Source organism: Salvelinus alpinus, chromosome 34 (genome assembly GCF_045679555.1).
Source record: "Salvelinus alpinus chromosome 34, SLU_Salpinus.1, whole genome shotgun sequence".
Lineage (NCBI taxonomy): Eukaryota > Metazoa > Chordata > Actinopteri > Salmoniformes > Salmonidae > Salvelinus > Salvelinus alpinus.
The window spans coordinates 4663093-4688110 of NC_092119.1; the positions used below are offsets into that span (position 1 = coordinate 4663093).

General features: G+C 46.2%; 1 protein-coding gene across 3 annotated transcripts; it reads right to left on the reverse strand.

The window, feature by feature from the left end:
- Positions 1-12530: 12530 nt before the first annotated feature.
- LOC139563442 (solute carrier family 22 member 13-like) lies at positions 12531-24215 on the reverse strand. Of its 3 annotated transcripts, none has more exons than XM_071382115.1 (10): positions 23813-24215; positions 21357-21457; positions 20888-21042; positions 20622-20790; positions 20310-20412; positions 19412-19734; positions 18964-19181; positions 18778-18886; positions 16601-16851; positions 12531-13358 (listed from the first exon to the last, which is right to left on the reverse strand). In XM_071382115.1, the coding sequence occupies exons 1-10, from the start codon at positions 24077-24079 to the stop codon at positions 13234-13236; spliced, it is 1821 nt and encodes a 606-aa protein (XP_071238216.1). In that variant the 5' UTR covers positions 24080-24215; the 3' UTR covers positions 12531-13233. The 3 variants fall into 3 exon arrangements, with proteins under 3 accessions (XP_071238216.1, XP_071238215.1, XP_071238217.1); XM_071382114.1 differs by having other exon boundaries at positions 21357-21469; XM_071382116.1 differs by lacking the exon at positions 16601-16851 and having other exon boundaries at positions 21357-21469.
- Between the last annotated feature and the right edge of the window lie 803 nt (positions 24216-25018).

Consider the following 25018-nt stretch of genomic DNA (forward strand, 5'->3'; position numbering starts at 1 on the left):
TCTCCAACCCTGTTCCTGGAGAGCTACCCTCCTTTAAGTTTACACCAGGGATCTCCAACCCTGTTCCTGGTGAGCTACCCTCCTGTAGGTTAACACCAGGGCTCTCCAACCCTGTTCCTGGAGAACTACCCAACTGTAGGTTTACACCAGGGCTCTCCAACCTTGTTCCTGGAGAGCTACCCTCCTGTAGGTTTACACCAGGGCTCACCAACCCTGTTCCTGGAGAACTACCATCCTGTAGGTTTACACCAGGCCTCTCCAACCCTGTTCCTGGAGAACCACCATCCTGTAGGTTTACACCAATGCTCTCCAACCCTGTTCCTGAAGAGCTACCCTCCTGTAGGTTTACAACAGTGCTCTCCAACCCTCTTCCTAGAGATCAACCCTCCTGTAGGTTTAAACCAGGGCTCTCCAACCCTGTTCCTGGAGAGCTACACTCCTGTAGGTTTTAACCAGGGCTCTCCAACCCTGTTCCTGGAGAGCTACCCTCCTGTAGTTTACACCAGGGCTCTCCAACCCTGTTCCTGGAGAGCTACCATCCTGTAGGTTAACACCAGGGCTCTCCAACCCTGTTCCTGGAGAGCTACCCACCTGTAGGTTTACACCAGGGCTCTCCAACCCTGTTCCTGGAGAGCTACCCTCCTGTAGGTTTACACCAGGGCTCTTCAACCCTGTTCCTGGAGAGCTACCCTCCTGTAGGTTTACACCAGGGCTCTCCAACCCTGTTCCTAGAGAGCTACCCTCCTGCAGCTTTACACAAGGGCTTTCCAACCCTGTTCCTAGATAGCTTACCCACCTGTAGGTTTACACCAGGGCTCTCCAACCCTGTTCCTAATGAACTACCCTCCTGTAGGTTTAAACCAGGGCTATCCAACCCTGTTCCTGGAGAGCTACCCACCTGTAGGTTAACTCCAACCCTGTTCCTAGAGAGCTACCCTCCTGTAGGTTAACTCCAACCCTGTTCCTAGAGAGCTACCCTCCTGTAGGTTAACTCCAACCCTATTCCTGGAGAGCTACTCTCCTGTATTTTTAAACCAGGGTCTCCAACCCTGTTCCTGGAGAACTACCCTCCTGTAGGTTTACACCAGGGTTCTCCAACCCTGTTCCTGGAGAACAACCATCCTGTAGGTTTACACCAGGGCTCTCCAACCCTGTTCCTGGAGAGCTACTCTCCTGTAGGTTTACACCAGGGATCTCCAACCCTGTTCCTAGAGAGCTACCCTCCTGTAGGTTTACACCAGGGCTCTCCAACCCTTTTCCTGGAGAGCTACCCCCCTGTAGGTGTACACCAGGGCTCTTCAGCCCTGTTCCTGGAGAGCTACCCTCCTGTAGGTTTACACCAGGGCTTTCCAACCCTGTTCCTAGAGAGCTACCCACCTGTAGGTTTACACCAGGGCTTTCCAACCCTGTTCCTAGAGAGCTACCCACCTGTAGGTTTACACCAGGGCTCTCCAACCCTGTTCCTAGAGAGCTACCCTCCTTGAGGTTTACACCAGGGCTCTCCAACCCTGTTCCTAGAGAGCTACTCTCCTGTAGGTTTTCACTCCAACCCTGTTCCTGGAGAGCTACCCTCCTGTAGGTTAACTCCAACCCTGTTCCTAGAGAGCTACCCTCCTGTAGGTTAACTCCAACCCTGTTCCTAGAGAGCTACCCTCCTGTACATTAACTCCAACCTTGTTCCTGGAGAGTTCGCCTCCTGTAGGTTAACTCCAACCCTGTCCCTGGAGAGCTACCTACTGTCATGTACGTTCTCGCTCCAACACCTGATTCTTCCGATTAACTGGTTGATTGGTTACAACTGGGGTTGGAGTGAAAAGCTACAGGAGACGGAGGGTTGTAGTGATGTGTGTGAGGGGGGCATTCCCTCTGCGTGCCAGGCCTGTCCATTACTGCTGCTAATGCCTGGGGTAGTCTTGTCCTGGGCTGGGGTAGTCTTGTCCTGGGCTGGGGTAGTCTTTTCATGGGCTGGGGTAGTCTTGTCATGGGCTGGGGTAGTCTTGTCATGGGCTGGGGTAGTCTTTTCATGGGCTGGGGTAGTCTTGTGCTGGGCTGGGGTAGTCTTGTCCTGGGCTGGGGTAGTCTTTTCATGGGCTGGGGTGGTCTTGTGCTGGGCTGGGGTAGTCTTGTCCTGGGCTGGGGTAGTCTTGTCTTGGGCTGGGGTAGTCTTGTGCTGGGCTGGGGTAGTCTTGTGCTGGGCTGGGGTAGTCTTGTGCTGGGCTGGGGTAGTCTTGTCCTGGGCCGGGGTAGTCTTTTCCTGGGCTCGGGTAGTCTTTTCCTGGGCTCGGGTAGTCTTGTCCTGGGCTCGGGTAGTCTTGTCCTGGTCTCGGGTAGTCTTGTCCTGGTCTCAGGTAGTCTTGTCCTGGTCTCGGGTAGTCTTGTCCTGGTCTGTGGTAGTCTTGTCCTGAGCACGGGTAGTCTTGTCGTTATGGCAGCTGCTGCAGCTCCACACACACACGCACACACACACACACACACACACACACACACACACACACACACACACACACACACACACACACACACACACACACACACACACACACACACACACACACACACACACACACACACACGCACACACACACATAGGCCCACACACACGTAGGAGTTTGATCATCCTTTAGTTGTTCGGTGACAAGAGGAATGCTTTCATTTACACAGTGGCCGACCACCGTGCCAAAACACACACCACTGTGTCGACACAGCAGGACATGAATGTGCGTGTTCTCGCTGCAGGTGAAGTGTGAGGTGATTGTAGAGATTGTGCCTAGGTGATGTATTAAACTGTGACCTCATGCCCAGCCAAAATAAACACACTGACTTCCCAATGCACCTTGGGTAAGGAGACCAGCAAGCTACTATATGTGTGTGTGTGTGTGTGTGTGTGTGTGTGTGTGTGTGTGTGTGTGTGTGTGTGTGTGTGTGTGTGTGTGTGTGTGTGTGTGTGTGTGTGTGTGTGTGTGTGTGTGTGTGTGTGTGTGTGTGTGTGTGTGTGTGTGTGTGTGTGTGCAGAGCAAACTTCAAACGCAGTAGTCACAGACCTTCCTAGTAGCCTTGTGCTCTCTCTCTCTCTCTCCTTCTCTCTACCTCTCTCTGTATCTCTCACTCTGTGTCTCTCTTGCTATCTCTCTTTGTCTCTCCCTGTCTCTCAAGGGCGTTATTGACATGGGAAACATATGTTTACATTGCCAAAGCAAGTGAACTAGATAATAAACAAATGTGAAATAAACAATTAAAATTAACAGTAAACATTACACTCACAAAAGTTCCAAAATAATAAAGACATTTCATATTATTAGATAATCATATTATGTATATATACAGTGTTGTAATGATGTGCAAATAGTTAAAGTACAAAAGGGAAAATAAATCAACATAAATATAGGTTGTATTTACAATGGTGTTTGTTCTTCACTGGTTGCCCTTTTCTTGTGGCAACAGGTCACAAATGTTGCTGCTGTGATGGCACACTGTGGTATTTCACCCAGTAGATATGGGAGTTTATCAAATTCTGGTTTATTTTCTAATTCTTTGAGGGTCTGTGTAACCTGAGGAAATACACTACTGTTCAAAGGTTTGGGGTCACTTAGAAATGTCCTTGTTTTTGAAAGAAAAGCTTTTTTTTTTGGTCCATTAAAATAACATACAATTCATCAGAAATACGGGGTAGACACTGTCAATGCTGTAAATGACTACTGTAGCTGGAAACGGCAGATATTTTAAATATAATATCTACATACAGTTGAAGTCGGAAGTTTACATACACTTAGGTTGGAGTCATTAAAACTCGTTTTTCAACCACTCCACAAATGTCTTGTTAACAAACCATAGTTTTGGCAAGTCGGTTAGGACATCTATTTTGTGCATTACACAAGTAATTTTTCCAACAATTGTTTACAGACAGATTATTTCACTTATAATTCACTGTATCACAATTCCAGTGGGTCAGAAGTTTACATACACTAAATTGCCTTTAAACAGCTTGGAAAATTCCAGAAATTATGTTATGGCTTTAGAAGCTTCTGATAGGCTAATTGACATAATTTGAGTCAATTGGAGGTGTACCTGTGGATGTATTTTAAGGCCTACCTTCAAACTCAGTGCCTCTTTGCTTGACATCATGGGAAAATCTAAAGAAATTAGCCAAGACCTCATAAAAAAAAATTGTTGACCTCCACAAGTCTGGTTCATCCTTGGGAGCAATTTCCAAACGCCTGAAGGTACCACGTTCATCTGTACAAACAATAGTACGCAAGTATAAACACCATAGGACCACACAGCCGTCATACCGCTCAGGAACGAGACGCGTTCTGTCTCCTAAAGATGAACGTACTTTTGTGCAAAAAGTGCAAATCAATCCCAGAACAACAGCAAAGGTAATTGTGAAGATGCTGGAGAAAACAGGTACAAAAGTATCTATATCCACAGTAAAACGAGTCCTATATCGACATAACCTGAAAGGCCGCTCAGCAAGGAGGAAGCCACTGCTCCAAAACCGCCATAAAAAAGCCAGACTACGGTTTGCAACTGCACATGGGGACAAAGATCGTACTTTTTGGAGAAATGTCCTCTGGTCTGATGAAACAAAAATAGACCTGTTTGGCCATAATGACCATCGTTATGTTTGGCGGAAAGAGGGGGAGACTTACAAGCCGAAGAACACCATCCCAACCGTGAAGCACGGGGGTGGGAGCATCATGTTCTGGGGGTGCTTTGCTGCAGGAGGGATTGGTGCACTTCACAAAATAGATGGCATCATGAGGCAGGAAAATTATGTGGATATATTGAAGCAACATCTAAATACATCAGTCAGAAAGTTAAAGCTTGGTCGCAAATGGGTCTTCCAAATGGGCAATGACCCCAAGCATATTTACAAAGTTGTGGCAAAATGTCATAAGGACAACAAAGTTAAGGTATTGGAGAGGTCATCACAAAGCCCTGACCTCAATCCCATAGAACATTTGTGGGCAGAACTGAAAAAGCTTGTACGAGCAAGGAGGCCTACAAACCTGACTCAGTTACACGAGCACTGTCAGGAGGAATGGGCCAAAATTCACCCAACTTATTGTGGGAAGCTTGTGGAAGGCTACCCGAAATGTTTGACCCAAGTTAAAAAATGTAAATGCAATGCTACCAAATACTAATTGAGTGTATGTAAACGTCTGACCCACTGGGAATGTGATGAAAGAAATAAAAGCTGAAATAAATCATTCTCTCTACTATTATTCTGACATTTCACATTCTTAGAATAAAGTGGTGATCCTAACTGACTGACCTAAGACTGGGAATTTTTACTAGGATTAAAAGTCAGGAATTGTGAAAAACAGAGTTTAAATGTATTTGGCTAAGGTGTATGTAAACTTCCGACTTCAACTGTAGGTTGCTAGATCGAATCCCGGAGCTGACAAGGTAAAAATCTGTCGTTCTGCCCCCTAGGCCGTCATTGTAAATAAGAATTTGAATTTGTTCTCAACTGACTTGCCTAGTTAAATAATTAAAGAAAATAAGCGTACAGAGGTCCATTATCAGCAACCATCACTCCTGTGTTCCAATGGCACGTTGTGTTAGCTAATCCAAATGTATCATTTTAAAAGGCTAATTGATCATTAGAAAACCATTTTGATATTATGTTAGCAGAGCTGAAAACTGTTGTGCAAATTAATTAAGCAATAAAACTGGCCTTTAGACTAGTTGAGTATCTGGAGCATCAACATTTCTGGGTTCGATTACAGGCTCATAATGACCAGAAACAAAGAACTTGCTTCTGAAACTCGAAATGAAGGCTATTCCATGTGAGAAATTGCCGGCCTTTCTCAATAGCAAGGCTATGCTCACTGAGTCTGTACATAGTCAAAACTTTCTTTAAGTTTGGGTCAGTCACAGTGGTGTGTACTCTCTGTTTAGGGCCAAATAGCATTTTAGTTTGCTATATTTTTTTGTTAATTATTTCCAATGTGTCAAGTAATTATCTTTTAGTTTTCTCATGATTTGGTTGGGTCTAATTGTGTTGCTGTCTTGTGGCTCTGTGGGGTCTGTGTTTGTGAACAGAATCCCAGGACCCGCTTGCTTAGGGGAGGGACTCTTTGTCAAGGTGTACGCTACTGGTGGAGAAGTCAGCTGCAGGAGAGCAGAGAGTTGTGAACAGGCGCACACTTTGTTAAGGCAATAAAACAGACAGACGCCACTGTGTCTAAACCTCCAGCCAACAGGTAAAAAGTGCAATGCGCGAAACAGTCACAACAAATTAGCAAATGTTGTACAATAAACATCCATCGTGAAAAGCCACGGACTAACGGGAAAAACCCAGCCTGGCGCGTACACACGAACACGTAACAAAAAACAATTTCACACAAAGACATGAGGGGGAACAGAGGAATAAATACACGCAGTGTGATTAGGGAATGTAAACCAGGTGTGCAGGGAACAAGACAAAACAAATGGAAGAATGAAAAATGGAGCGGCGATGGATAGAAAGCCGGTGACGTCGACCGCCGAACGCCGCCCGAACAAGGAGAGGAGCCGACTGTAATATTTGTGTTGTGGAGAAATGACCAGCAGGAGACGGGAGTACAGTTAGTTTTCCTTTAGTCAAAACCTCTCGAGCTCTACAGTTCCCGGGGCATAATGGTGCGCATGTGCATTTCCTATTAGGTGTAGTAACGTAACACTGTCGTAATACATCACCGCTTAGTAACAGCATAGTAACTAATATAAACAGATGTAGAGCCCAGATACTACACCGAAGTCGTGACACTCTTCTCCAGGTTGATCTCTCTGTTGGTGATGGCTCTGTTACGGAAGGTTTGGGAATCTCTTCCTTTTAGGTAGTTGTAGATTTTAACGGCTCTTTTCTAGATTTTGATAATTACCGGGTATCGGCCTAATTCTGCTCTGCACTATTTGGTGTTTTACGTTGTACACAGAGGATATTTTTGCAGAATTCTGAATGCTGAGTCAAAATTTGGTTGTTTGTCCCATTTTAGTGAATTCTTGGACGGAACTCAGACCTCACAACCATAAAGGGCAATGGGTTCTATAACTGATTCAAGTATTTTTAGCCAGATCCTAATTGGTGTGTTAAAATTTATGTTCCTTTTGATGGCATAGAAGGTCCTTCTTACCTTGTCTCTCAGCTCATTCACACCTTTGTGGAAGTTACCTGTGTCTCTGATCTTTAGGCCGACGTACAGTACCAGTCAAAGGTTTGGACACACCTACTCAATACAGGGGTTTTCTTTATTTTTACTGTTTTCTACATTGTAGAAACATAGTGAAGACATCAAAACTATAAAATAACACATATGGAATCATGTAGTAACCAAAAAAGTGTTAAACAAATCAAAATATACACTGCTCAAAAAAATAAAGGGAACACTTAAACAACACAATGTAACTCCAAGTCAATCACACTTCTGTGAAATCAAACTGTCCACTTAGGAAGCAACACTGATTGACAATAGATTTCACATTCACGTGCAAATGGAATAGACAAAAAGTGGAAATTATAGGCAATTAGCAAGACACCCCCAATAAAGGAGTGATTCTGCAGGTGGTGACCACAGACCACTTCTCAGTTCCTATGCTTCCTGGCTGATGTTTTGGTCACTTTTGAAAGCTGGCGGTGCTCTCACTCTAGTGGTAGCATGAGACGGAGTCTACAACCCACACAAGTGGCTCAGGTAGTGCAGCTCATCCAGGATGGCACATCAATGCGAGCTGTGGCAAGAAGGTTTTCTGTGTCTGTCAGCGTAGTGTCCAGAGCATGGAGGCGCTACCAGGAGACAGGCCAGTACATCAGGAGACGTGGAGGAGGCCGTAGGAGGGCAACAACCCAGCAGCAGGACCGCTACCTCCGCCTTTGTGCAAGGAGGAGCACTGCCAGAGCCCTGCAAAATGACCTCCAGCAGGCCACAAATGTGCATGTGTCTGCTCAAACGGTCAGAAACAGACTCCATGAGGGTGGTATGAGGGCCCGACGTCCACAGGTGGGGGTTGTGCTTACAGCCCAACACCGTGCAGGATGTTTGTCATTTGCCAGAGAACACCAAGATTGGCAAATTCGCCACTGGCGCCCTGTGCTCTTCACAGATGAAAGCAGGTTCACACTGAGCACATGAGCACATGTGACAGACGTGACAGAGTCTGGAGACGCCGTGGAGAACGTTCTGCTGCCTGCAACATCCTCCAGCATGACCGGTTTGGCGGTGGGTCAGTCATGGTGTGGGGTGGCATTTCTTTGTGAGGCCGCACAGCCCTCCATGTGCTCGCCAGAGGTAGCCTGACTGCCATTAGGTACCGAGATGAGATCCTCAGAGCCCTTGTGAGACCATATGCTGACACATGCACATTTGTGGCCTGCTGGAGGTCATTTTGCAGGGCTCTGGCAGTGCTCCTCCTGCTCGAAGGCGGAGGTAGTGGTCCTGCTGCTGGGTTGTTGCCCTCCTACGGCCTCCTCCACGTCTCCTGATGTACTGGCCTGTCTCCTGGTAGCGCCTCCATGCTCTGGACACTACGCTGACAGACACAGCAAACCTTCTTGCCACAGCTCGCATTGATTTGCCATCCTGGATGAGCTGCACTACCTGAGACACTTGTGTGGGTTGTAGACTCCGTCTCATGCTACCACTAGAGTGAGAGCACCGCCAGCATTCAAAAGTGACCAAAACATCAGCCAGGAAGCATAGGAACTGAGAAGTGGTCTGTGGTCACCACCTGCAGAATCACTCCTTTATTGGGGGTGTCTTGCTAATTGCCTATAATTTCCACTTTTTGTCTATTCCATTTGCACAACAGCATGTGAAATTTATTGTCAATCAGTGTTGCTTCCTAAGTGGACAGTTTGATTTCACAGAAGTGTGATTGACTTGGAGTTACATTGTGTTGTTTAAGTGTTCCCTTTATTTTTTTGAGCAGTGTATTTGAGATTCTTCAAAGTAGCCACCCTTTGCCTTGATGACCGCTGGGCATACTCTTGGCATTGTTTTCTTCGTGTATTTCTGTACTGTTTTAGTGTTTCACCATGGTGAAGGTGTATTTTCTGGTTCTCTCTCACTTTCTCAACTCAACGTTTCGGACTAACAGACACTCACTCTTTCTGACTGACAGACAAACAGTGATGTAGTTGTATTCTAAAGGACTCTCTGTTTCTTGTACTTCTGTGTTTCAGTATCCTATACGATTAGTCCAAGAGCAGCACAAAACTATCTGTGTGTGGGGCTGAAACCGCCTAACCAAATCAATACATTCTCACACGTTTATCACATTGTCAGCTCAATCCATTACCATTGTTTCTGCAACATTGTGAACACAGGTCGACTTGAGCATTCACCAAGGCATACTGTTCACCAAGGCATACTGTTCACCAAGGCATACTGTTCGGAAAAGGCATTCTGTTCACCAAGGCATACTGTTCACCAAGGCATACTGTTCACCAAGACAAACGGTTCACCAAGGCATACTGTTCACCTAGGCATACTGTTCACCAAGGCATACTGTTCACCAAGGCATACTGTTCACCAAGACAAACTGTTCACCAAGGCATACTGTTCACCTAGGCATACTGTTCACCAAGGCATACTGTTCACCTAGGCATACTGTTCACCTAGGCATACTGTTCACCTAGGCATACTGTTCACCTAGGCATACTGTTCACCTAGGCATACTGTTCACCAAGGCATACTGTTCACCTAGGCATACGGTTCACCTAGGCATACTGTTCACCTAGGCATACTGTTCACCTAGGCATACTGTTCACCTAGGCATACTGTTCACCAAGGCATACTGTTCACCTAGGCATACTGTTCACCTAGGCATACTGTTCACCTAGGCATACTGTTCACCAAGGCATACTGTTCACCTAGGCATACTGTTCACCTAGGCATACTGTTCACCAAGGCATACTGTTCACCTAGGCATACTGTTCACCTAGGCATACTGTTCACCAAGGCATACTGTTCACCAAGACAAACGGTTCACCAACATGATTCACCGTATACAGCTGTGATCATGTGCCTGTTCCTAGGGGTGGGTGCGTGGTACACGGGGCCTGTAGTCGTCACGGCGATACACCCGTTCACAGGGCGACAGCTTGGCGACCTGAGCTTCAACCCCAGCGACCGCATCACCGTGGTTACCAAGACAGAGTTACAGTATGACTGGTGGGAGGGAACGCTAAACGGACGGACCGGACCGGAATCTTCCCCGCTAACTTCTTGTCCTACCCCTGAACACACACACACAAGTCTGTCACACACATCAACACTTACATTGCAGGGAAGGAGGTTTGAACACACTACTTAGACACGCACATCATCACACTATGGAAATACACACCAATTAATGCACACATACAGTGCCTTCCGAAAGTAATCAAACCCCTTGACTTTTTCCACATTTTGTTACGTTACAGCCTTATTCTGAAATGGATTAAATAAATACAAATCCTCAGCAATCTACACACAATACCCCATAATGACATCACAATACCCCATAATGACATCACAATACCCCATAATGACATCGCAATACCCCATAATGACCTCACAATACCCCATAATGACAAAGCAAAAACAGTGTTTTAGAAATATAAAAAATATAAAACATCTTTGCTATGAGACTCTAAACTGAGCTTAGGTGCATCCTGTTTCCATTGATCATCCTTGAGATGTTTCTACAACTTGATTGGAGTCCACCTGTGGTAAATTCAATTGATTGGACATGATTTGGAAAGGCACACACCTGTCTATATAAGGTCCCACAGTTGACAGTGCATGTCAGAGCAAAAACCAAGCCATGAGGTCAAAGGAATTGTCCGGAAAGCCCCGAGACCGGATTGTGTTGAGGCACAGATCTGGGGAAGGGTACCAAAACATTTCTGCAGCATTGAAGGTCCCCAAGAACACAGTGGCCTCCATCATTCTTAAATTGAAAAAGTTTGGAACCACCAAGACTCTTCCTAGATTGGCCGCCCGGCCAAACTGAGCAATCGGGGGAGAAGGGCCTTGGTCAGGGAGGTGACCAAGAACCCGATGGTCACTCTGACAGAGCTCTAAAGTCCCTCTGTGGAGATGGGAGAACCTTCCAGAAGGACATCCATCTCTGCAGCACTCCACCAATCAGGTCTTTATGGCAGATTGGCCAGACGGAAGCCACTCCTCAGTAAAAGGCACATGACAGCCCGCTTGGAGTTTGCCAAAAGGCACCTAAAGACTCTCAAACCATGAGAAACAAGATTCTCTTGTCTGATGAAACCAAGATTGAACTCTTTGGCCTAAATGCCAAGCGTCATGTCTGGAGGAAACCTGGCACAATCCCTACAGTGAGGCATGGTGGTGGCAGTATCATGCTGTGGAGATGTTTATGTACACACACTACTCGCCATACTGCCATTGTTACGATGCTGGATCAACTTATTTAATATTAAATAATATTTTATCTTAACAAACCTGTATGGGTTTCTCTTTGGATGTGTGGATATTTTTAAATAATCTGGTGTAGTTTCTCTTCTGTCCAGAAGAGGGCGATGTATATCTACTGTCAGTCTGTATCCCCATTTCCTACCTTCACCTCATTCTTTTCTTATTTCACCTCATTTAAAAAATAATTTAAAAAATGACCTTTATTTAACCAGGTAGGCTAGTTGAGAACAAGTTCTCATTTACAACTGCGACCTGGCCAAGATAAAGCAAAGCAGTGCGACACAAACAACAACACAGAGTTACACATGGAATAAACAAGCGTACAGTCAATAACACAATAGGTAACCACAATAATAACCTTATATGCCCTGTCATGCATTTAAAAGCATGGGATTGGTGCAAGCATGGCTGGTCAAGATGTCAAATAGGTATATAGAGGCATTTTAATTAATTATATGAAGAGTGCCTTCGTCCTCCTTTCTTTCTGATGACCAATTTACCCGTTTAACCAAAGACCACCTTCTGTCTACCAACATGTACTATTGTGGACCTTAGTAGCGCTTCCCTTCCTCCTCTTTCTACGATGTCATAGAGGTAATTTCGTTCTAATTCCCCATGTCCACGTGACAATGCACCACTAAGCACTCGCTTTGTTTGTACGTGTGAATGGATTTGTGTGAATGGATTTGTGTGAATGGTGAATGATTGTCCCAGGGTGACTAAGTCTATTATTGCAGAACAGGAGGGTGATATGCACATCCTAAACTCCTAAACCACCGGTGCAGATAAAGAAATGAGGGGCCCACACACACACACACACACACACAGAATATAGTTCCCCAGTTTCATCTTCGTCAAGGGTAATAATATACTGGAGAGCAACTATACTCCATGTGAGGATCCCTCATTTCCTTATAGTTGATTCTTGCCCCTGGTAGGGTAACTTTCACCAAATTCCCAGGTTTCCCAGAAATCCTGGTTGGAGGACTCCCGGATTTGCTGCTTATTCCCTTGTAATACCAGGAACCATCGAACCAGGATTTCTGGGAAACCCGGAGGAGGTTACCGGAATTGTGCAACCCTAGACCCAAGTCAGACAAACACACATTCTTATGAAATTGAAAAATCTATTTTTTTATTTATTTAATAGCAAAGAACAGGAAATCTACAGACTGTACAGGAGAACATTCCTCAGCCTATAAGAACACACAGCAGCACATAATGAGAAACAATTGGTCATTTCAACAGCGTGACCCTGCCACCGGACAGGACAACATTCCTACACATAACTACAGACATCTGATTTCAATTCCAAACACACAGCAACAAGACCACACCCTTTATGATAAGACAGCCCCCCGCCCCGCACCCCCATCGAAAGTCAACTTGATATGAAACACAGTGTAGAAATGTCAGCGAGGTGCAAGGGAGATTCATGATTGTGCAAGGATAACAAGGATTGTGCAAGGATAAGAAAATGCACACACAGAACCTTCCTGCAGAGCAGGAACAGTGCAGTGGTTAGGTACGGCCTAAGATTCCATTCATGCCATATTTTGTCTTAACTCGAGTTGATTTGGAGATTACTAGGTTTGTCTACATTAGCAATGTTTCCTCACATCTCACACACGCAAGCCTGTGCAGGCTGTGGGAGACACAGGATCAAACCTATAAAACACTAAAACCCCGGTCGTGTTCAGTAAGGCACAACGTCGCAGAATGTATTGCAATGTTTACGGTTCAAAGTTCAGCTAGTACCTCCAAGTTTAATGTGTTCTGTACCAACTGAGCACCGTGGAACTTCAAATACATGTATCTACAGCATGTGTGTGTTTGTGTACGTGCCGTTTGAGTCAGTTGAGATCCTGTGGGTTGTGGGAGGGCTTCTCTGGGTCTCCCAGGAACGGGCAGGCTTCGCCAGCTGGGGTATCCGCTGAGCACCTGTCAGGAAATATACACACAAATCTCAGCTGGAAAGACGTTAACCTACAAGAGACCACTATTCCTCAGAATGTGTCTCTACTGAACATGCTTCTTGGTCCAGGACTCTGGTTAGCAGGCCAGACTGGGGGTTACGGTTACCCAACTGGGCACAAACTGGTTAAATCAACATTGTTTCCACGTCATTTAATATATATATATATATATATATATTTAATGACGCGGAATCAACTTGGGAAACTGAATGGATTTGCAAAAAGTCATCAACCTAATGGATTCGGAGGGGATTTTATTCCCAACTTTTAACCTAAATCAACTGACATGGTCAAATGCTTTGTTTATTTCTTGTTGAATTCACGTAAGCTGACAGACAACTCAATCAAATATAAATCAATATTAAACGTTTAACTGGTGTCTGCTCAGTGGGTAGGGACTGAAACACGTCACATGATACAAATGGCAGCAACAGAGGGTTTCCGGAAGTGGATTCTCAATCCTCGAAACGCGTGGTAATATTTTTATATTAGCGATATCAATATCACTATGCAACGTAGACGTAGTATTTTCTACTGAGAATGTAAAACAATTCCTATAATGAGATGCACATCTAGTACCTCTGTGTTGAGAAATCCTGCTTTTACCGTCAGTTTATGTTTCAAAGTGCAACAAAACCTTCACTAACCATGAGCCTCGTGGTCTGTATCGTCCAATCACAGAACAGATACAAGTCACATGATCTGTTTAGCAGCTATAAGGTGCCATCAAGCGTTCTCCAACAGACCACGTGACTTGAATCTGTTCTGTGTTTGGACGACACAGACCGCAATGCTATATGGGATTCGTTCTTTTTTGCCTCCTACCTATGTACACAGTGTTGTACCCTTGACTTTAAAAAAATATATATAACAGTTTTTGTAAAGCGATTTTTAATCTTCTGAATTAATGGTTCACACCAGTTTTGTAGCTCTTCACCACTTGGAAACACGATAGCAAGCATGTTAAAATTTGTATGCTGAAAATGAGTGGCCGTGTCAATTCCTGGAACCATAACCGTGGAAAGAGGGGCGTTGCAGCCTTATAGAGGGAGAGGGAGAGGGAGAAAGGGGGTAAATAGCTGACCTAAAAGAGGGGAGTTGCAGCCTTATAGAGGGAGAGGGAGAGTGAGAAAGGGGGTAAATAGCTGACCTAAAAGAGGGGAGTTGCAGCCTTATAAAGGGAGAGGGAGAGGGCGAAAGGGGGTAAATAGCTGACCTAAAAGAGGGGAGTTGCAGCCTTATAGAGGGAGAGGGAGAGGGAGAAAGGGGGTAAATAGCTGACCTAAAAGAGGGGAGTTGCAGCCTTATAGAGGGAGAGGGAGAGGGAGAAAGGGGGTAAATAGCTGACCTAAAAGAGGGGCGTTGCAGCCCTATAGAGGTAGAGGGAGAGTGAGAAAGGGGGTAAATAGCTGACCTAAAAGAGGGGAGTTGCAGCCTTATAGAGGGAGAGGGAGAGTGATAAAGGGGGTAAATAGCTGACCTAAAAGAGGGGAGTTGCAGCCTTATAGAGGGAGAGGGAGAGGGAGAAAGGGGGTAAATAGCTGACCTAAAAGAGGGGAGTTGCAGCCTTATAGAGGGAGAGGGAGAGTGAGAAAGGGGGTAAATAGCTGACCTAAAAGGAGAGGTTACGTAACACACCAGCTGCCTGTGAACTCTTGAGTATAGCGTTTCACAGGCAGCTGCTGTTGACGACACACTGAAGAGAGACAGCAAGTCACCGACCAGTTGATCGCGATCTCCAAGACATTTCTAGTCGATCACCAAACATTTCTGTAAAAAAACAACAACGATAAAGCCTTGCGTTCCTTGTTTTTCATCTCACGTGGTAGGTGCACTTGATTCAATCTGCGCGCAAGATAGGCAAACTATTGCCATTTTGAACTGCTTCATGGGTACAAACTGCCTTCCTGGTGGGCCCAGAGAGGAAATCAAGTGCACCGCTGGCCAATCGGATGGCTCAGATGACTGTCCGCAGTAACGTAGCTGGCGTAAAAGAAAGCTACAGCAAAGTTGATACTGTGAGATTTCAAAATGTTTAAAACCACGACTAGAGAGAGACTGTCAACGAATAGAGCATAGAGCTGCTGTTTTTATGAGTGGGTTCCTGTTTAAGTTGTTATTCAGCACTGTCAACACTTTGAATTCAACACTTTTATAAGTCATAAAATGTGCATTCTCCCTATTTCCACTCAGCGCTACAACCAACACTGCAGCAGTAATGAATGAGGAGGAAAGTGTATCTATAGGCTTGTGTTGTTATTATTAGCAGTTTGGGTCTTTTTTTAATATCCAGGAATATTTCACTTCCTCTGTTCATAGGAGTAACAACATGAATTTGTGCACGACGCGGTTCGACTCGAGTTTCGCCATCAGCTGGAAGACGGTGTCCCTTTTGGGTCAGTGTCAGTGGAGGAAAGGGAGAGCGGAGGGATGTAGAGAGGCGGACCCTCAGTCTGCTGCTCTCTCCCTCCGCTGAGACTGACCGTCAGATGCAGGCACCATAATGAAAAAATAAAACATTATAAAATGAAATGAAATAATAAAAGCTAATTATTAAAAAAAATGTAAACTCACTCAGCTCAAGTAATACAGCTGATCTATTACCGCTGTGATCATAGAGCCTAGCTCAAATGTTGAAATATCATTTTAAAAAGTGGTCCAAAACAACAATGCATTAGCAGAACAATTCAAGCTAAACAGTGATAATGTATTGGGCCTATAACCTACTGCACAAACCTTATTGCTACAGAACTGTTTTTAATTGGTTCATGTTGCATAGGCTTACGTTTTTTAACAGTTGTGTTAAAAATATATATATATATCTATATAAGCGGTAGATCTCAACATTTTGACTCAGAAAAGGTTGGTGACCACTGCAGTAAGGGTCACACACACACACACACACACACACACACACACACACACACACACACACACGCGCGCACACGCACACACACACAGACACACACACACAGACACACACACACACACACACACACACACACACACACACACACACACACACACACACACACACACACACACACACACACACACACACACACACACACACACACACACACACACACACACACACACACACACACACACACACACACACACACACACACACACACACACACACACACACACACACACACACACACACACACACACACACACACACACACGTCAGGGGTCTCTCACCCTCTGAAGACCAAAGGGAAGGGAAGGTTGGTAGATGAAGCCTGGGCTGTCTGTCACAGTCCTCCAGCGAATCAGGGAGCGGCACACCACTGGTCTCCGGTAGAAACAGACACAGTCCTGCCCCAACAATGGGGCCACTCCCATAAAGAATCATAGCGGCCAATGGGATGGTTTCTCCTCTAGGACTGACCACCGCATTCAGGATACAGCCGACCCTGTAACACAGACACACCAAGCCCACACACTTCTGTCTGAAACACGCACACACACACACACACACCCACACACACACACACACACACACACACACACACACACACACACACACACACACACACACACACACACACACACACACACACACACACACACACACACACACACACACACACACACACACACACACACACACACACACACACACACACACACACACACACACACACACACACACACACACACACAGTAGGGGACACCGTATTTGCTGTGTTGAGAGGATAACAGTAATAGTCAAACTGGCTCTTACCAGAATAGAAAGAGGAGTGGGAGGCCCCGGTGCACAACTGAGTAAGAGGACAAGTACACTAGAGTGTCTAGTTTGAGAAACGGACGCCTCACAAGTCATCAACTGGCAGCTTCATTAAATAGTACCTGCAAAACACCAGTCTCAACGTCAACAGTAAAGAGGTGACTTCGGGACGCTGGCCTTCCAGGCAGAGTTGCAAAGAAAAATACATATCTCAGACTGGCCAATAAAAATAAAAGATTAAGATGGGCAAAAGAACACAGACACTGGACAGAGGAACTCTGCCTAGAAGTCCAGCATCCTGGAATCGCCTCTTCACTGTTGACGTTGAGACTGGTGTTTTGCAGGTACTATTTAATGAAGCTGCCAGAGTTGATGACTTGTGAGGCGTCCGTTTCTCAAACTAGACAGTCTAGTGTACTTGTCCTCTTACTCAGTTGTGCACCGGGGCCTCCCACTCCTCTTTCTATTCTGATTAGGGTCAGTTTGCGCTGTTCTGTGAAGGGAGTAGTACACAGCGTTGTACGAGATCTTCAGTTTCTTGGCAATTTCTCACATGGAATAGCCTTCATTTCTCAGAACAAGAATAGACTGATGAGTTTCAGAAGAAAGTTATTTGTTTCTGGCCATTTTGAGCCTGTAATGGAATCGAGTGCTGATGCTCCAGATACTCAACTAGTCAAAAGAAGGCCAGTTTTATTGCTTCTTTAAAATCAGGACAACAGTGTTCAGCTGTGCTAACATAATTGCAAAAGGGTTTTCTAATGATCAATTAGCCTTTTAAAATGATAAACTTGGATTAGTTAACACAACGTGCCATTGGAACACAGGAGTGATGGTTGCTGATAGGCGTACAGAGGACCATTTATGTAGATATTCCATTTTAAAAAATTCAACCGTTTGCAGTTACAATAGTTATTTACAACATTAGCAATGTCTACACTGAATTTCTGATCAAATTGATGTTATTTTAATGGACACAACAAGGACATTTCTTAGTGACTCCAAACTTGTGAACGGTAGTGTACACAGGTGAGTGAAAATTGATTCATAGATGATGTGTGTATCTGTGTTTGCAGAGCATGTATTGATATCACAACTACATCAGAGCTGTGTGACTCAGCAGGATAAACAAGACATGAGGGAACTAGATCAGAGCTGCGTGACTCAGCAGGATGAACAAGACATGAGGGAACTAGATCAGAGCTGCGTGACTCAGCAGGATGAACAAGACATGAGGGAACTAGATCAGAGCTGCGTGACTCAGCAGGATAAACAAGACATGAGGGAACTAGATCAGAGCTGCGTGACTCAGCAGGATAAACAAGACATGAGGGAACTACATCAGAGCTGCGTGACTCAGCAGGATAAACAAGACATGAGGGAACTAGATCAGAGCTGTGTGACTCAGCAGGATAAACAAGACATGAGGGAACTAGATCAGAGCTGTGTGACTCAGCAGGATAAACAAGACATGAGGGAACTAGATCAGAGCTGTGTGACTCAGCAGGATAAACAAGACATGAGGGAACTACATCAGAGCTGCGTGTCTCCTTGGTTGAGATAGGGACTGACCAGTCCTGTAACACTAACTATACATCAGGGGTCAAACACACACACACTCACACACACACACAGACACACTCCGTACCTGATGAGCGTAGGGAAGAGTTCGATGCCGTAGAGTACAGAGACAAACACAGTGGTCTGCATACACAGCTTCCCCACCAGGGCCAGAGTCATCACCAATCCTGGAACATCTACACACACAGTGGTGGATCACTGGAAGTGTGTGTGTGTGTGTGTGTGTGTGTGTGTGGTGTGTGTTTGTGCTTACCGTAGAAGCGTGATGCGAGCAGGGACAGCAAGCAGAAGGAGCCACTGAGGAACAGGGATAGCATGCTGATTGGGCGTCTGCCCCAGCGAGCCAATAGGAATGGGACGAGCAGGCAGGGAGCCTCTGATAGGCCGCTGAAGAACTGAGCCAGGAAGACATCCACCCCGAACCGCCCGACATTCATACAGATACCGTAGTACGTCAGGGCTGATGCTAGCCTAACACACACACACACACACACACACACACACACACACACACACACACACACACACACACACACACACACACACACACACACACACACACACACACACACACACACACACACACACACACACACACACAGGGGGGAAAGACAGCATCAGACAAATACTGTAGAACAGACCTGTCAAATAGAATACAGAGGTAGAATCTGACAGCCTCTCTCACACACACACTGACCTACCCAATGTAACTCAAGATGACCAGGCGCAGAAGGATGGTGGGACTTCTCATGTGTCCGCAGTGGGAAAGTGTGTGTTCCTCCCATGTTTGTGTGTCTGTCTTTGGTGTGTGTGTCTCATTGTCAGGTGTGTCTGTGTCCAGTGTGTGTGTCTCATTGTCAGGTGTGTCTGTGTCCAGGTGGACTTCCTGCAGGTCTTTCCCCTCTGTGTCCAGGTGGACTTCCTGCAGGTCCTTCCCCTCTGTGTCCAGGTGGACTTCCTGCAGGTCCTTCCCCTCGGTGTCCAGGTGGACTTCCTGCAGGTCCTTCCCCTCTGTGTCCAACAACTAGGTCAGAAAGACCACACACAGGCTTGAGTTGAGTTAGGGAACACTGAGGCCTCCCGGGTGGCGCAGTGGTCTAGGGCACTGCATCGCAGCGCCAGCTGCGCCACCAGAGACTCTGGGTTTGCGCCCAGGCTCTGTCGCAGCCGGCCGCGACCGGGAGGTCCGTGGGGCGACGCACAATTGGCCTAGCGTCGTCCGGGTTAGGGAGGGTTTGGCCGGTAGGGATATCCTTGTCTCATCGCGCACCAGCGACTCCTGTGGCGGGCCGGGCGCAGTGCGCGCTAACCAAGGGGCCGGGTGCACGGTGTTTCCTCCGACACATTGGTGCGGCTGGCTTCCGGGTTGGAGGCGCGCTGTGTTAAGAAGCAGTGCGGCTTGGTTGGGTTGTGCTTCGTGGGACGCATGACTTTAGACCTTCGTCTCTCCCGAGCCCGTACGGGAGTTGTAGCGATGAGACAAGATAATAATTACTAGCAATTGTATACCACGAAAATTGGGAGAAAAGGGGATTAAATTATTATTTGTTAAAGAAAAAAAAAGAGTTAGGGAACACTGATGTGTGTGTGTGTTTGTACCAGGTCTAGAAAGCGTTTGTCCTCAGGACTGTGTCTCCTATACTGCTCCAGAGTCTCTGTCCTCCTCTTCAGGAGCAGCCAGCGAGGAGACTCAGGAATACAACTGAGAGAGAGTTATCATTATTATTTCTCTGTCAAACTACATTCCTATTTGCATAAGAATACCACATTATAGTCAACTCTGAACACTGTGTGTGTGTGTGTGTGTGTGTGTGTGTGTGTGTGTGTGTGTGTGTGTGTGTGTGTGTGTGTGTGTGTGTGTGTGTGTGTGTGTGTGTGTGTGTGTGTGTGTGTGTGTGTGTGTGTACTCACTAGTAGAGTGGCAGACAGAGGATCTGTGGTACGGCCAGTGCCAGGTGTAGCTGTGTCCAGGTGTGTGTCAGGTACGCCAGCGGAGCCAGGGCCATCATACCCAGACTGAAGGAGAAGGACAGAAGGGCCGGGGGCCATATACGATACCTGGGAAGACTCCATTCCACACCTACACACACACACACACACACACTGTTAAATCCATGCACACAGGCGCACACATGCACACACACACAGTTACATCAGGGGAGGTGTGTGTCTGTTACCCAGGCTGAAGCTGCAGATATTGATGCAGCAGCAGGAGACCCCGGCCAGACAGCGCAGGGTGAGGAAGAGGAGGGCGTAAGGAAGGACTGCCGGCAGCACAGCAGTCACAGCATTAACACACACACACACCAGCAGCACTGCTCGCTTACCGTACCTGGTCACACACACACACACACACACACACACACACACACACACACACACACACACACACACACACACACACACACACACACACACACACACACACACACACACACACACACACACCATCAATGTGTTACAGTGTATGATTTACCGTGAGAGTGTGTGTGTGTGTGTGTGTGTGTGTGTGTGTGTGTGTGTGTGTGTGTGTGTGTGTGTGTGTGTGTGTGTGTGTGTGTGTGTGTGTGTGTGTGAGTGAGTGAGTGAGTGAGTGAGTGAGTGAGTGAGTCAGTGAGTGAGTGAGTGAGTGAGTGAGAGTCTCACCTGTCAGAGAGAGCTCCTCCAAACAGAGATCCTAGCAGAAGACCAGTCATGTAGATGGTCTGACTGTACGACATCACCTCCGGGTCCATACACACTGTGTCCTGTAACACACACTGATGTTTGTACCAGATAATGTTTTAGTAATCTAGCTGTATGTTGTAACACTGTGTCCTCAGCCCCGAGACATGACGGTATTTCTTATCACTACTGTGTGTTGTGAAACGTCTTGCCATGTGACACTCCTTTTAGTCACTTTCTGTTGTCGTTCCATTGCCGAGGACAAGCGTTTCGTTCCGTTGCCGAGGACAAGTGTATCGTTCCATTGCCGAGGACAAGCGTTTCGTTCCGTTGCCGAGGACAAGCGTTTCGTTCCGTTGCCGAGGGGAAGCTATTCATTCCATTGCCGAGGGGAAGCGTTTCGTTCCGTTGCCGAGGACAAGCGTTTCGTTCCGTTGCCGAGGACAAGCGTTTCGTTCCGTTGCCGAGGACAAGCTTTTCGTTCCGTTGACGAGGGGAAGCTATTCATTCCATTGCCGAGGGGAAAAGTTACGTTCCGTTGCCGAGGACAAGCGTTTCGTTCCGTTGCCGAGGACAAGCGTTTCGTTCCGTTGCCGAGGGGAAGCTATTCATTCCATTGTCGAGGGGGAAGCATTTCGTTCCAATGTCGAGGGGGAAGCATTTCGTTCCAATGTCGAGGGGAAGCATTTCGTTCCATTGTCGAGGGGAAGCATTTCGTTCCAATGTCGAGGGGAAGCATTTCGTTCCATTGTCGAGGGGAAGCATTTCGTTCCATTGCCGAGGGGGAAGCATTTCGTTCCAATGTCGAGGGGGAAGCATTTCGTTCCAATGTCGAGGGGGAAGCATTTCGTTCCAATGTCGAGGGGAAGCATTTCGTTCCATTGTCGAGGGGAAGCATTTCGTTCCATTTTTGAGGGGAAAGCATTTCGTTCCATTGTCGAGGGGGAAGTATTTCGTTCCATTGTCGAGGGGGAAGCATTTCGTTCCATTGTCGAGGGGGAAGCATTTCGTTCCAATGTCGAGGGGAAGCATTTCGTTCCATTGTCGAGGGGGAAGCATTTCGTTCCATTGTCGAGTGGGAAGCGTTTCGTTCCATTGTCGAGGGGGAAGCATTTCGTTCCATTGTCGAGGGGGAAGCATTTCGTTCCATTGTCGAGTGGGAAGCGTTTCGTTCCATTGTCGAGGGGGAAGCATTTCGTTCCATTGTCGAGGGAAAGCATTTCGTTCCATTGTCGATGGGAAGCATTTCATTCCATTGTCGAGGGGGAAGCGTTTCATTCCATTGTCGAGGGGGAAACGTTTCGTTCCATTGTCGAGGGGGAAGCATTTCATTCCATTGTCGAGGGGGAAGCATTTCGTTCCATTGTCGAGGGGGAAGCATTTCGTTCCAATGTCGAGGGGAAGCATTTCGTTCCATTGTCGAGGGGGAAGCATTTCGTTCCAATGTCGAGGGGAAGCATTTCGTTCCATTGTCGAGGGGGAAGCATTTCGTTCCATTGTCGAGGGGGAAGCGTTTCGTTCCATTGTCGAGGGGGAAGCATTTCATTCCATTGTCGAGGGGAAGCATTTCGTTCCATTGTCGAAGGGAAGCATTTCATTCCATTGTCGAGGGGGAAGCGTTTCGTTCCATTGTCGAGGGGGAAGCATTTCATTCCATTGTCGAGGGGGAAGCGTTTCATTCCATTGTCGAGGGGGAAGCATTTCATTCCATTGTCGAGGGGGAAGCATTTCGTTCCATTGTCGAGGGGGAAGCATTTAGTTCCAATGTCGAGGGGAAGCATTTCGTTCCATTGTCGAGGGGGAAGCATTTCGTTCCAATGTCGAGGGGAAGCATTTCGTTCCATTGTCGAGGGGGAAGCATTTCGTTCCATTGTCGAGGGGGAAGCGTTTCGTTCCTTTGTCGAGGGGAAGCATTTCGTTCAATTGTCGAGGGGGAAGCATTTCATTCCATTGTCAAGGGGGAAGCGTTTTGTTCCACTGTGTACCCCATTACAGTATATCATGTCTCTATGACTAATAATCAAACTGGGACTTCTAAGTTGTTTCCTAACACACACACAGAGGGATAAATCTGGCATACATTCTGGGAGTGTGTTTACTTGGTCAGTGAAGGTGTAGATGGCCCTGGCTCTGTACCCGGGTTACCCTGCTTTTTCTATGATTAGGTGTTCATTGACTCATTTATTGTTGTTCGAGGGGAAGTTAGAGTACAAACAGGAGGAATGCAATGCTGCTTAATCAGTGTTGATGACATTATATACTATCTGTTAATAATAAACTAAAGCTAGATTCAACTGGGTCTGTAAAACCCAGGTTGTACACTACATTTCTACATCATAGGAATCTGTTCATGCAGCTTGTTGATGTTTACACTGATTTAGACCATTATAATAACTGCCAATCATGTAGAAACTGTACAACTTTTGCGGTTTACTCACATTCTCTCTTTCCGTGTCGTTCCCACCCGTAATCTCATCCTGTGGCGGTAATAATACCTCGCGCACCTCCCATGTAGTCCAGTTCTGTGTATTGGCACTAGAAGATACTTCTCCAATGGTTTGACTCCGGGCCGGTAACTTACCCGGGACGTTATTGCACGAGGAGGTTGCTCTGCTAACAGCGAAGAGGTCGAGGAAGAAGAGAAACGCCATGAAGAAGAATATGAGCGCGAGACGCCAGTACACCGCGAGCTGTAACGGAGCCATAGTAGTAGGCACTTCTCTTTCACTATCTCTCTCTGCTTACCGCCTCTCTCGCCATGTCACCGGACTGGTTAGATCGTAAAACTCCTAGAACTCCCCGTCAACTGTCTCCTCGGCGGAAGAAGTGCTGTAACAACAAAGTCTAATCATAACAAATCGTGACGTGGTGGTCTGGAGTGAATAAACACCTTAATAGTCCTCGTGCACCAGATTTCCCGACGACAAGGTTACCTAAACCTTCTCTAGAACTACCCCACTTCTTTTCTACTTCTCTCTCTCACGTCTCTTCTCTCTCATTCCCATTCACTGTCTCTCTCAATTCAATTCGAGGCGGCAGGTACCCTAGTGGTTAGAGCATCGGGGCCAGTAACCAAAAGGTTGCTGGTTCGAATCCGTGAGCTGACAATGTAAATATCTATCCTTGTAAATAAACAATTGTTTTTAAATGACTTGCCTAGTTAATTGAAAATGTAAATTAAAAAGGGCTTTATTGGCACGGGAAATAGTTTGGGTGTGCCTTGTTTTTTTAAGGGGGTGGCGAAGTGTGGTGTGTAGAAATACCGCCACCAGTTGAAACACATTTACTGTACTTCTACACCATTTAAAAACTCTAAAATGCTATTTTGGAGAACAGCAAAAACAAATAAAATGTCCCCCAGACATTATCACCTCAATATTAGGTTTGGCATGCAGAATGGCGTGTACAATTTCCTACTCAACCTCGTCATACATAGGCTACATTGACCCGTTTGGCCTACTTGTGGAACAGTGCATATAGACGCATAATACACACTATCAAGGCCTACTTCAAATACAGACATCAATGTGAAAGTAACTGGAGCATAAAACAGCTCATTGCGAATGAAAACTATGCCAGATAAATCCTACAAATGCATTGAAAAACAAGGCATGCATCAAAGGAATTAATTAGGACTACAATCG

What these genes read in the sequence shown, in the direction of transcription:
- LOC139563442 (XM_071382114.1), bottom strand. Translation starts at nt 24,079, where the DNA reads ATGGCTCCGTTACAGCTCGCGGTGTACTGGCGTCTCGCGCTCATATTC. An exon ending in ACGACACGGAAAGAGAGAAT is followed by an intron (nt 21,470 to 23,812) that starts GTGAGTAAACCG and finishes TACAAACATCAG; the next exon opens with TGTGTGTTACAGGACACAGT. An exon ending in GCTCGCATCACGCTTCTACG is followed by an intron (nt 18,887 to 18,963) that starts GTAAGCACAAAC and finishes CTGTGTGTGTAG; the next exon opens with ATGTTCCAGGATTGGTGATG.